This window comes from Engraulis encrasicolus, chromosome 3 (genome assembly GCF_034702125.1).
Source record: "Engraulis encrasicolus isolate BLACKSEA-1 chromosome 3, IST_EnEncr_1.0, whole genome shotgun sequence".
In the NCBI taxonomy this organism is placed as follows: Eukaryota; Metazoa; Chordata; class Actinopteri; order Clupeiformes; family Engraulidae; genus Engraulis; species Engraulis encrasicolus.
Window position 1 is genome coordinate 27,160,452 of NC_085859.1, and position 14,063 is coordinate 27,174,514.

General features: G+C 45.5%; 1 protein-coding gene across 2 annotated transcripts; it reads right to left on the bottom strand.

Moving 5' to 3' along the window:
- Positions 1–1,626: 1,626 nt before the first annotated feature.
- Positions 1,627–13,947, bottom strand: riok2 (RIO kinase 2 (yeast)). Of its 2 annotated transcripts, none has more exons than XM_063195107.1 (10): positions 13,786–13,947; positions 13,302–13,440; positions 12,930–13,046; positions 11,791–11,966; positions 11,121–11,209; positions 10,337–10,528; positions 9,159–9,251; positions 8,253–8,810; positions 7,354–7,459; positions 1,627–3,008 (listed from the first exon to the last, which is right to left on the bottom strand). In XM_063195107.1, the coding sequence occupies exons 1-10, from the start codon at positions 13,849–13,851 to the stop codon at positions 2,847–2,849; spliced, it is 1,698 nt and encodes a 565-aa protein (XP_063051177.1). In that variant the 5' UTR covers positions 13,852–13,947; the 3' UTR covers positions 1,627–2,846. The 2 variants fall into 2 exon arrangements, with proteins under 2 accessions (XP_063051177.1, XP_063051179.1); XM_063195109.1 differs by lacking the exon at positions 1,627–3,008 and adding an exon at positions 5,023–5,203.
- Positions 13,948–14,063: the final 116 nt, after the last annotated feature.

A 14,063-nucleotide genomic window follows, 5' to 3' on the forward strand; every position in this document is an offset into this window, starting at 1 on the left:
TTTGCATAGCTGAGGGTCCCCCATGACAATCGCGACACTGAGAGAGGGGGGCCAGGGGAGGAGGCGGAGGAGGAGGAGAGGAAGGGAGGGGAGAAGGAGCTTCATGCCCCATGAAAAGACCCAGAGAACCGACACTATGGACTGCAGACTCTCTGTACGTATTGACAAACGATTTCTCAAGTCTGACAGCACAGGATCTAAGTGAGCCTCCTGGCACTGGCAGCCATTGGACAAAGCCATTAGTTCATTCTTCAACTCTGCAATGCTGTCAGAGTGTAAAATCAGACTGTATATCTACTCTATATGCTAACTATTCACTATTCAGAGACTGGATATTCTAAGTCAAAGCACAGAAGCAAGAGAAGTCTTAGGAATTTGGCATATTTCCACCTCTTTGATGCGCTGCACTGCGAGGAGCCTGAGCAATATTGAGGAACCGATGCTATGGCATGGACAGACAGGGCCCCATAAGATGGCCCAGCCTTTAGGTCAAAGAGAACCTGAGAACTGACGGAGGAGGAAATAACACAGACAGCACAGGAAATGCACTACTACCAGGAGAAGCAAAAAAAAAAATCCCATCCTCACATCTTGAAGGCTGCTGAAACGATGAAACACATTTTTCTTGCACCTCTCTCTCTTGCGGGGGCTAGTAGGCCTAGAGAAATCTGTTTGCATTACAAGCCATTACCATGGTGGATTCCATTCATCATTGCAGAGACGGGCAGGCAGGCGAATCACAACGCTGCCATGCCGTGCCATTGTCTACACAACTGCCTGACTGAAATGACCCCTTCAGGACACGCTGTATTACCCATCACCTCCATTTCTTTTGGGATGCGGTGCCGGTGTGTTTTGAGAATCGTATTCCGCTATCTGATGAGGCAAAGGCTGTGCCCGGGTCCTTGTGTTGATATAACCTGCGCTCTTCCAGGCTAAAGTGGCCCTTGTTTAAGTCTCCCGCGGCGTGAAATGTAAACGGTGACACATGGTAGCCGGGCCTTGCTTGGCACAGGACTCTGGACACACAAGGGGGTGGAGGGATAGAGAGGGGGATGAAAAGAGAGAGAGATTCGGGCTTGGCCAAGCCCAGGAAAAAGCCATCTGAAAGCACCCCGACTGAGTATATACTTCAATGAAATGAGGACCCAATTCTGGGCGCCCCTCTCCCTGGGCCTGGGATAACTGACCTTTCTGCCCCTCCTCTTTGGCTTCTTTGGGTGGAGGGATGGAGAGAGAGAGAGAGAGAGAGGGAGGACGGAATGAAGGGAGATAGAGGGATGGATGGGGGGATGGAGGCGCCGCTCCATCCAATGGCTGTCGTTTGGGCACATAAAGGCTCTGTTTACTTAGCCTCGATCCTTTCTTTCTTTCGCTCCTTCTTTCATTTTTTTCTGTTCTCCATCCTGCCACCCCCCCCAAGCCCTTCTCTTCCCTTCTTTGGGCTCCAACTTGGATGGCTTCGTGCTGGTATGCTCTTGCCAACTTAATTAAGCTTTGCCAACTAAATGTTCTTCGGTAGTTGGCATATAAGCAAAGTGAACTCATTTCTTTTAATGGTGATTTTACAAGGATTGCCTTCAGATTAGGGTTAAAAGGTTTTGAGTAGTTTATTCGTTTTTTAAAGGTTCTCAACAAATAGATATGTTGCCAAATGCAATTCATTTTGATCTACTGTATCATGCACAACCGTTGGACCATTTCCTAAGCAAAGGCAGTGATGGGTAAGCGGTTAGGCTGTCAGACTTGAGCCCAAAGGTTGCTGGTTCGACTCCCGACCTGCCAGGTTGGTGGGGGGGGGAGTAATTAACCAATGCTCTCCCACATCCTTGCATCCTTTTTCACGGGTGAGGCATAAATGCATTTTGTTGCATGCACTTGTGTGCGGTGTCACAATGACAGTGGGAGTTGGAGTTTCAGACTTTCACTTAAGTGCTGTGCAAAGATTGTCAGCATGTCTTTCCATTGGTACTTTGCTAGCCACAGTTCATAGACTGGGGCTCGGATGTGGTCAACATAACTTTATGCAATCACCATGAAAATTGACCTTTAATGTCAACCAAACATTACATTTTACAAGAGTTACCACATGTCTATTTAAAGCTGATGCCTTCTTGCCCTGTATGGTGCAGTAAATGAACACAGGATGTCTGTACGCTTCATATTTTTCTTTTTCTTTACTCAAGTCATCAATAATATTTCATAACAATGGACACACAAAAATAATAGTGATCAAAGACTCATCTCTCCGAGTTGGTGTGTGACCCATGAGTCCAGTTTGGATGATGGATCTTTCCAAAGCGTCCTTGTGGTTTGATTGTATTGTACTGCCTGGAGTTAGGGATGACCTGTACCAAGGGGTACAGATAAGAGCACACCTCCTGGGGGAATACTAAGAAGCTGATTCAGTAGTAAACCAGGTTAAGTTAACCTTGTGATAGGACTAACTCATCTAATAGAGCAGCCAGGAGATCTAATTTTCCTAACTAAATGATGCCTGCAGGTATATCTATTAGCAGGTTTATCTCTTCCTGTAGGTTAACTAAGGCTGGTTTATCACTTAACCGCGTTCTTAGTACACCCCTCTGACTGCACTCCTCACTCCATAACTCCACAATGCATGTTTGCCAAGAGTCCTTGTGGCTTGATTGCATTCCATAGAGATCGAGTCGTGACTTGAACACGTCTCTGTAGCCTGCATTTCCAAACACCTCACTTCAACTCACTTCAGGCCAGTACCCCTAAAATCCACAGCCTCACATCCAACACCTCCATGCCTCCACTGCAACACCAGTCCCTGGCTGTCTCATCACCAGAAGGAGGCTGCTGCTTCCACCCTAGCAGCATCAGCCCCAGAAGGACGCCGCGTCCAGACTGCTCTTGATGTTGCTGGAGTTCTCTCGTCTGGCCTTGGTCACCAGGTTGGCCTCGCCCTTCTGGAGACGCCGTCTGATGGCCGCCTTCTGTTGCTTAGACAGCTGACGCCTCACCTTCTGACGAATCACCTCCTGGAGGAGAGGGGAGGGAGATAGATGGAGAAGTTATAGGTTAGGTTTCCCGTTCTTTTTAAAAATGTATTACATGAACGACAGTTTTTTTCTGTTGTATATGTGACAACACAAGTGCTCTTGGCATGTCAATAAAGTTTATTTTAGAGAGCAAGAGTGAGCGAGAGAAAGGGAGCGTGTGAGTGAGAGAAAGAGAGACAGACAGACAGAGAGAGAGAGAGAGAGACAGAGACAGACACACACAGAGAGAGAGAGAGAGAGAGAGAGAGAGAGAGAGAGAGAGAGAGAGAGAGAGAGAGAGAGAGAGAGAGAGAGAGACAGACAGACAGACAGACAGACAGAGAAAAGAATGTTGGTAACACTTAGAGTTTTGCTGCAGATACTGGGTGGTAAGTGGTAGGTGCTAGGGCCAGCAGAAGGAGAGAGAGAGAGAGAGAGAGAGAGAGAGAGAGAGAGAGAGAGAGAGAGAGAGAGAGAGAGAGAGAGAGAGAGAGAGAGAGAGAGAGAGAGAAAGAAAGAGAGAGAGAGAGAGAGAGAGAGAGAGAGAGAGAGAAGTAAGGAAAATAGGTGTCAGTGGTGGGAGAGGGAGGAAGAGAAAAGGAGGAAGGGATGGAGGGAGGGAGAGAAATAAAGAGGTGTCAGCGCTGGGCAAGCCATGGAGAGGGCGAAGGGGTAAACACAGCACACGCCATCGGAGCCGCCCCAAGGTTACGCTGGAAACCCCAAAGAATGGAAAGGTGTTGTTTGTACTGGACCAAAACTAACCTGACATGTGTTAATGCTGCGATATTTGATGGTCGATCTTTTAAAAAACCCATTCCCTATTATGGGTCTCTCCCAAAAATATTTCTAATAAAAACCCTGAAAAATATTTGAGGAAGGGACTGGGATATATAAAAAGGGAGAAACACTAGACTCCGCAGCTGGGCTCTTGGCTTACAGCTCATGGTAACTGAGGGAGTGGGAGAGAGAGTTGCGGCCGCGGCCATGGCCCCACTCAAAAAGACTGGGGGCAACCTGGGCGAGTGAGCCTGCGTTGTATCGGGTGTAGACAAAATATAGACAGGAGAGACAGGCCCCCATCAAACTCATCCAAAAGGAATGAATGTGGATCATGGATGCAGGCCCACCGTTAGTTCGGGACAAAGGGGTCAGTTGTCCCGTGCCCAGTTAAGGGAAGGGCCCAGAATTGGGACCCCATTACATTGCAGGTATTGAGGAGGGGGCCTTTTCAGATGGTTTTGTCCCAGGCCCGGCAAAAGCTGTCAGTGGCCCTGATGGATGTAGAATAGCTGCCAATACTGCAACACAAATCTCACTACTCCCCATACTTTTGGAAATCCCCCCTAAATCCAAACACGTACAGGAGCAAAATCAATACTTTTACACGTTTATTTAATCTCTCGTGACATATTTTAACCATCAGGCATTTGACTACTCCTTTTCCTTTGGCTTGTGTGCGCACACAAACACCTTGAAAGATCATTACGTTCATTTTGCATTGAATGTGACATGTCTTGTGTTGGGTTCTGTCCACAGCCAAACATCTAGAGACTGATTCAACTGCTATGCGAAAGGAGACACAAGAAGAGGAGGGATTGCTTCACTGGGTCACAAATCCAGTAAATAAAAAGAAAACAATCCAACAATCACTACGTTTACATGATGGTTTTAATTCTGAATTAAACAGTTCCGTGGAATGTACTTTGATCTTTCCTTTAATTCTGAATTAAGAGGTGTTTACATGACATTTTCAAAGCGGAATTATGCTTTATTCAGAATTAAAGTCAGTTAATTCCTGAATGAAATGTCTCATCTAAACGTAGCAAATGTGGCTCTAATACGCTTCACTGTGTATAGGACATTTTTCCTTCTTTTCTCTAGTGGCAAAGATCCCACACACCGTCCATTACACACGCATTTCACTGCTCGCAACATTTCGGTTGATCAGACCTCTTTGACTCTTTGACTTCAAACGGTTGAAACCTTGTAAGCATCAAAATGAAAGCGCAAATGGACGATATCCGGCACATTTGTGTACAACTTTGATTGGTAACATTCAACGCACACATTCTAATAAAAGAGTGCAATTTAGCATTCTATGCTGAACTGTTCCTTTTGTCTCTTCCAAATTGAAGTGCCTATCTTGTGCTTTTGACCAAAACAGGACGTGAAGGCCTGCAGTCCAGAAGGCACTAAACCAGAAGCAGAAACAACAGATTCAAGACTCAACACTTCATTGCCATGCAACACGAGCAAGTTTCCAGACATTTGCTTCAGTGTGTGGTCTCTGACAAAAGACAGAAAACCAGACCTATGGGTGCTGCTTAGCAAACGCCAACGTAACCACTTCAGTCATCAAAAAAATAACCCTGAAGTTTATTTTAAGAAATAATCTCACTTCAGAGTTACTTAAGTGGTCACACCTGTGTATGCAACCTGTGGTTCAGTTGGCTCTCACCCACAGTAGAGAGCTGAATCTAAGCAATGCACCTCCTAGGTTACAACTGTCATGACCAAACGCCAGTTTAGATGCGTGAGATGCTTCCAATCTCATGTTTACATAGTGTGTTTACTTAGTACTAGCAAGAATGGTGAAATGGCAAGAAATCAGGTTAGAAACAAGAACGCTTTTGGTACTAGTGAGTGACAAAACATTCTATTCTTTTAAACTTGGGACAGCTATGCAAAGAGAACACTACACGTGTATAGTGACCACCACAACAGGAATTCAATTTCAGTTCAATTCAATTCTATTAAATCCTACTCAACGTAGGGCTGTTCGGCTGGGGCATAACATTTCCTTCTAGCTTGCTGCTGCTGCTGCTTTTCACCTCAATGGCTAAGGTGTCTCTGCTCTGGCTGCTTGATCAGTTGTTGCAACCCAACACTTTTGCTGAGAGCCTCCTATACCCTAACAGAACTGCAGCAGCATCAGTATGTGCATTCCAATATACAAACTCCCGTCCTCCACTTGTGCTTGTGGCCTCGCTCCCCCTCCTGGCCCCGCCTCCGTGGAGAAAACAATCAAGTTTCCCAGCTGTCAGTCTAGCCACTTTTGGGGACTGTTCTTCATTCACCATCCCAATTGCAAATGAAATGACATTAGAATTGTGCTTTTGCAAGATATTGAATTAAATTTCTGTCCTCAGTGACATCATCATGAGGTCACAAGTAGACAAGTGAGCAAGGACGACACAAGTCCACATATTGGAATCCACACAGTGTTAGCCACCAGCCTTCAGCTCTAGCGTCATGTGACCCTGGCTGCCGGCAGTGCAGGCACTTTAAGCTGGCCCCGGCCGGCGCTCAGCGCTCCAGCCCCGTGATCATCTGACAAGGAGGGGTGTCCGGGACGATTGATTTTCAACTCGGCTTTCTGAAGGGCTTTCAGTGGGGGCAGGCCTGGGAGGCTGCAGTGCATTTAAGCGGCGATGGGCTCAACGTTAATGACTCTCCATCCCTTCATCTTCCTCCCCCCAACTCTCTCTCTCTTCCCATCCTCACATACCTCTTGCTCCATCACTGCTAATCAGTAGAGGAGAGGTAGAAAAGGGGCCGGGGTGGTGTGTGTGTGTGTGTGTGTGTGTGTGTGTGTGTGTGTGTGTGTGTGTGTGTGTGTGTGTGTGTGTGTGTGTGTGTGTGTGTGTGTGTGTGTGTGTGTGTGTGAGTGTGTGTGTGAGTGTGTGTGTGAGTGTGTGTGTGTGTGTGTGTGTGCAAAGGAGATGGCATGATTATATTACTAATGCACCGTGAAGAGGGGAATCATACAGCTATCCTTTCCCCCCTGACATTGTCAGGACTTGTGATCAAACCCTGTGTCAATTTGTAAGGCTCGCTATCAAGAGCTGGGCGATCAAAAGGGGGAGAGCTGGCTGGTAGGGATAAAAGGGAAGAGGGAGGCTATTAAAAAGAACTGCAGCAAGGAGTGAACGTTAGGGGTCAGGATAAAATATAATTGTAGCCACCAGAGGGCAGTACAGATTAAGAATTGAGAGAAGAGACGCTGCATGCAAGTGTGGGCGCATGCATCCACTTGCTCTCAGACTGACACAAAACATATTGACAGTAAGTGTGAATAGGCAGTGTGTGTGTGTGTGTGTGTGTGTGTGTGCTTTTGTAGATCTGAATGTGTTTAGTGTATGTGTGAGTGCATGTGTGGGGAAATAGTGGAGCATATGTGTGTGTGTGTGTGTGTGTGTGTGTGTGTGTGTGTGTGTGTGTGTGTGTGTGTGTGTGTGTGTGTGTGTGTGTGTGTGTGTGTGTGTGTGTGTGTATGTAAGTTGGTGTGTTGTTTGTTTTACATGTACAATGCGTGCGTGCATACGTGTGTAAGTGTACTCACAGGAGGTATGGTGGAGCAGCTGGTTACACTGCCTATGGTTTCGTCTGAGCCCTCGCTGGTGGTTCTCTGACGGTGCTCATTCACGTGCAGCAGACTCTCACTGTCCCTGTTGGGGGAGGATAACCAATGACATCCATTAGGCAAAATATGCATGAACACGAACAAAAGGGAGGAAATCTGGTGCCACGCGGATGTCTTTTAAGCGATTTCTTTTTTATTATCCAAGGACTCTGATGAACAGGCTTTGCCGAAACATTAGTCTAATGCACTGTTAATAAATAAGAAATAGCAAAAAAAAAGAAGACATCCGTGTGGAACCAGATTTCTTCCCTATTATTCATGTCTAGTCCTACACTAGTTGCACACGATGGTCACTAGAAGTGCGGAGTACATGTTTCCCTTTGTTCTATGCATGAACACACTTTGTCCTGAGCCCCGTTTCTCAAAAGCACCGTTGCTAACCAGTTAGTTACTGAACTGGTTGCCAATGGTGGGTGAATTGCATTGCAACCAACAAAGTTGCTAAGATAGATAGATAGGATAGTTGTCGAGAAACAAACCAGATAAGAGCTTCGTCCGGACTAGACCGCACACACCTATTGAAGAAGCTAACCTGGGAAAATTATCAAAGTAAAGAAATGGCCAGCAACACTGACATTCAAATCTCACATTTTATGGCACAATGTTTCAGACACTTTGTACTTCATCACAATGCAATGATGAAGGACTAAGCGTACGAAACGTTGTGGCATAAAATGTTTGTGGCACATTTCGGGGCATTCATCAGTGTTGCGGATCGGTGTCATTTCTTTTCAGTTTCCCTCCATTTGGTCCAGCACCTGCACTCCTGAGATGTGTTCGAGCATTCTCTATCTTTTTAAAAACCCTCCATGATGTACCTGAAAGGTTTGAATTCCTTGTTGATGGCCGACAGGTCAACCAGTTCTGGGCATTCATCTTCATCCTCCCGCCCATCCTCTTCATCACTTCCACGCCTCTCTGGAACGATGCCTCCCACATCCTCAGACACAACCTCTGTCCTCAGTGTCTCAGCGTCGTCCGTACCACACTGTGGTTCACGCTGCTCCTGTTGTCCCTCGCCAGTCTCTTTGGCCATAGTGCCTGTGTCACAGTCTGTCTGGTCCTGGCTGGCATGGCCTTTGAGAGCTCCCTTGGTACTCTCCTCCCCCAGCCTAAGGCCCTCCAGTTCCAGCATGGCCTGCTTGTACTCCTCCAGGTCCACTCCCTTCTCTGATGGAGTGTCGGCCTGGGCGCTGTGGCTCTTCTCTGGGTCGTCATCCTCCTCCTCCTCCTCGTCTTCACTGGGTGGACCGTCCTCTGCCTCCTCTGTGGTGGCGCCCCCCTCTGGCCCCTCCGGGTGGAGCAGCTCGTCGTCCTGCTGCATGGCCTTGGTGTAACCGCTGGCCGAGATCTCCACGTCCAAGGAACTCGTTCGCCTGACGGTTAAAAGGCAACCATGGAGAGTTAACATCAAAAGTTAAGCTATTAAGTTATAGGTTAAGTTAAGTTAACACCAGACAGTTAAAGATGCACTATGTAGGATGGTGGCCAGTATAGGTATTGCAACTATGCTGCTTATGGAAACTGTGCTGCCTACTGCCAAGTTTGATCTTTTCATAAATATTTACTAAATAATAAACTAATATTTATTAGTATGACCAAAGTACAATAAGTTTTGCAGATAGAAATGCCTATTTCTGGGCTCATTTACTATACAACCATCGCGCATTCACATTGCAGGTTGTGCTGAAGAAACGAGTAAAACAGTTTGCAAGTTATATTACCTTATGTCTTTAAACGTTGGGTAGAGTTCGCTCTCGTAGTTGAAACGTCTGATGAAGAAATCTCGGACGCACTTCACATCACGGTCAAAATACCTGTTGGCAGGTGGAGAAACGGTGTAAAAAACAGTATGCAAGATGTATTTTGCTACTGGACACTTGTCAATTTGCTGCTGGTCAATTTGCATCTGGATTTATTGATTAATCTCTGGAGTCTGCTACTACAATTAAATACTGTAACATTATCGTTACACTTAACTAACTCTTTTATACAGAGCAACTTACAGTTATTAAAGAAAATTGGTTACAGACCCTGGAGAAATGATAAGTTAATTGCCTTCCTCAAGGACACTTCAGCCATGGATGAATGTGTAGGCAAACACATTATTTCCTACAGGCAACTGTAGGTTTCAAACCTGCCATGCTCCAATCTAAAGACCAACTCCCTATACCAGTGTTTCTCAACAGGGGTGCCGGGGGAACCCTGGGGTGCCGCTGAAACGTGGCTGATAAATAAATTATGTAATATAGTACATATTTGTCTGAATTGATAAGTTAATGCTAGTCAGTGGAATCTTTCATCTGCGATTTACGCACAATAAAGTAAATATAGGTCGCCCCAATCAGCTGCAACTTCGAACGTAGGTCGTGTGACGTCTCCAAATGTGTTACTTTTCTAAGCTTGTGTGGTATCGGATGTGATGCCATGTTACGGCTTGTTGGTTTGGGGTGGCTTGAAATTTTTCATGAATTGAAAGGGTGCCTCGCCTAAAAAAAGGTTGAGAAACACTGCCCTATACACAAGGCCATGTCAGCCCCAGTCTAGTTAGGTTTGACTTAGCTAAGCACTATGCAATTAGACAAGCAGCACTGCACCTTTTACCATTCGGCATTGGGGTGGGAAATAGACAGCTTATGACATTGAGGTCTGTGTTGGCCATAGACTAGTGTTTCTCAACGGGGGCTCTATGGGGCCATTCATGACACAGCTGAGAGGTGGTGCACAACGTTGTTATTTGAGGGCAATAGTCCATTTTACTTTCTTATACAAAGGGGGGCGTTGCCAGGCTTATGATGAGGTCGAGTGGGCATTGACAGACTTATGACAAGGTCAAGGGGGGGTCGCTGTTCACAAAAGGTTGAGAACCACTGTCATAGACAAACAAGACTAGGGTGTTTACCACTCTGCGTTGGCGTGGGAGGTGGAGACCATCTGGGGGAAGTCGATCATGGTGACGTGGTCGTTGTCGTCCAGCATGAGGTTGAACTCGTTGAAGTCACCGTGGATCAGGCCGTGATTGGCCAGCTTCACGATCAGCTCCATGATCTCGCTGTAAAGAGCGGCCGCGTCTGCCACCTCCCTCACCTGGCACCTGATAAAATTACGCAAAGATGGAGGAAGAAAAAGGTTTCAAAATCCTTACAGTCTGCATGAAGTCACGTGTCAAGAAGCTTTTTATAATTTCTAAGTATTTGGGGCTTTACAAGCCTTTATTGTTTTTTCTCAGACAGGACAGTGAAGTAGAGACAGGAAGCGAGTTGGGAGAGAGAGATGGGGAAGGGCCGACAAAGGACCCGGGCTGGGAACCGAACCCAGGTCAGCCGCGTAGCAGACAAGTGCCCTACCATATCAGCCACGGTAGGGCCAACTTTTTATCATTTCTATTCCATAAGCTGAGACTTTCAGTATAACCAAGACGAAGTGCACCATACACACAGTAGGTTTATGAGAATCGCTAACTACAAAGTAAGTTAAGCTTAATTTGTGCCCTTTTGCCATTTGTCTAACCAATTATTTATGGAAAACAGCATGCAGTGTGAAAGAACGTGTTAAAAAAAACCTGCCCCATCTTCATATTGAAATCTTTGACGACAACTTATTAAAACAGAAACACAGTTAAACAAGTCGACCAAAGGAACCGTTGCGTGGAAACACATTGAGCAACAAAATCATTGATGACTTACAGAGGATAGCCATTAATGAGCTCCATCACCACGGCGTGCCTGTTGTAATCCACTGGCTTGGGGACAGGAAATCCTCGGTCATACAGTGCCTGTGAGAGGAAGGGAGGGGAGAGAGGACACATGAGGTAGACAGGCCTTGGCATCCAGTCCACTCACTCGCAATAAAACGCACTGACACACACGCACTGACAAACACACTCATTAACATCTCCGTGAGAGGGTCCAAACATGAAACAAATTACCATATGATGAACAGTGTTTGAGCATCAACAGCAAAAGTTAAATTCTTCTAAAAGAGACCACAACAAATGACCACATGATAAACGTCTTTGAGCTTCAACGGCTAATTTGTTCCATCCTTGTTTGTCCATTTAGTTCAATAAGCATCAAAACTGGCCCCATGTGTTGATGGTAAAATGCTTGTTTTGGTCAACAACAGTACTGGGGTGTATATTTAGAACATGGTTAGTGATAAACAAGGCTGAGTTAACCTAGAGGAAGTTGAAAACCTGCAAATAGATGTACATGCAGTCATCATTTAGTTAAGAAAACGAGGAGTCCATGCTCTTCTATTAGATGATTTACCTCTACAACAATGTTAACTCAACCTCTTTTACTAACAAACCAGCTACTTAGTATACCCCCTGAACTATTAGGGCGAGCAGCGTACCTTCATGTAGGCAAACTCCTTCATGGCGGAGAGACGGGACAGATAGAGCCATGACATGCGGTTGCGGTGCTTGTGGTAATCACGCTTGTTCTTAAGGTTTCGGAAAGACGTCCTTCCCAGCCTGTGCAGTTTCAACGCAAACTGTTCCTCCTCGGCGTTTGCAACAATATAGATGTCTGTGAAGAGAATAACATATCTAAATTCAACACAATGCCAAGGAGAAATTCTATGGAGTGACACATTCTGAAGGTTTGACAGGCAGAATGCCTCTTAAGACTCCACATTAAGTCGAAGGAATTGGCTCAGTGTGTCGTTTGGGGGGGGGGGGGTTATGGGTGCTTGTGGGTCTCAGTCGGGAGACTTTCAGCTAACTGCAAGCAGGACGTTTGAGGGCAGTATATCTACCGGTACTTGAGTTTCATAAGCACGACAGTACAGTGAGTTTGTCTAGACCGCTTCTAACACCATGTGCAGCGTGCCCTTTTTTTTCTTTAGCGAACTAGGTCGCAGTGACAGAAATTACGTCTCACAATGAAATAATGAAACCGCATAAGTCATAGCATCTTGTGAGCAAGAGACAGATAGAACATTGTCATGATGGATAAATTATGAATAGGAGGGGGACTTTGCCTATAGGCATCGTAGGCTATCTAGCCTATTTAGAGTCATTAGTAATGCATCTACTATCAAGGCTACTCGTGAAAAGTAGAGCTGAATTCGCGAAAACATGATCACATTTGGCTACTAACTGGACAAGCGGCACCGCGAGCTCTCAAACGTGGAAGTTAGGCTATGACAAAATCCCTCCAGTGCCACCACGGGGGACTGTACATGGCGGGTGAAGTCGACCTGGTGTGTTAGGGAAGAAAACTGTGTCCGATCAAGACCGAAAGGAACAGACAGACAACTGCCTAATCATAGTTGGAAGTCTGGACGGGTTGTTCTGATCTTGTGTGAATCAGCCATTAAATATGGACTCGGTCAAAAATAAACAATGATGAATAGTACTCAGTCAGGACTACAAAGTCAGCAAGGAATAAAAAGTTAAACCATTGATTGTATACTGTATTAGAACAATCAATGGATTAGATTGCATGTACACAACACACTTGACAATAAAAACACAACTTTGATCTTACCTGACTCTTTGCCCACTCCCATTTGGTTTCCCACTGATGTGATGACATCTCTTGAGGATAGTGTCTTCAGGGCCAGGTAATCATATCCCCCATAGTTTAACCGGTATCCTTGTACCACTGCAATGTCACGATACATTTGCCATTACACATACGTGTTTTCCAGAGAAACTGCATGTTTAATATTATGTACTTACACGGTACCTAAGCCTATCCCTACTGACCAATACAAGTACACACGGCCACATGTTATTACATACTTTGGTACATTGTAACTGTGGACTGTGCATGTACCAGGGGCAATAGAAGGAAGTGTAACTAACATACATGCGACATCAATGGTTAGTTGTTTTCATAAATGCAATGCCTACTTACTTTTAGATCGTTCGTAGGCCATCAATTTGTGTTTCACCAGCTCTCTGAGGATTTTGTTGCACCCTCCATGTCTGAGGCTTGCAATGGAGGCGACCAAGCTCACTGGGACGAGCTCATGGTTCTTCATGCCCATTTCGACCTACATCAAACACGACGGCCATCAGCAAAACACATTTGTAGTAAAAAGCACACCCAGGAGAAAGTGGGTGGCTGGTAGGAACGTAAACATACACGTGTATATCCAGCTGACTTATGGAGACTCAAATGACTCGCATTCAGAGCAAAGTTATTGTATCATTGGGTACAAATACAACATAACAACACACAGACTTAGAATTTGCCCATATGTGAGGCAAAACACAAACGATACACATACATAAAGTTACTCTACTCTACTCTACAAGCAAACACAGGCAAATAAGCTAGCTGAGGTGTTAGCACAACACGACCAAAGCGAGCTAAACGTCAATAACAGGATACTTACTGCAGTTAGAACCCGGAAATCATCCCGTGACAGGTATCTCAAAAGGACGACGTTTAATTTCCCCATTTTTGAGGTACGCGGTCAATATGATTTAGCTAAATCGTTAACTTTTTCATAACAGATGATCAGTCCTATATGCACGTCACACGAGCCAGAGAGCCCACATGTCAAACCCGGAAGTAAAACGATCTGTACGTAAGGTCCTGGAAGCAAACGAATCACTTTAAAAGTTTGACGAATTTCAAGAGGTGTAATCAAATTGCATGTATTGTTACCAC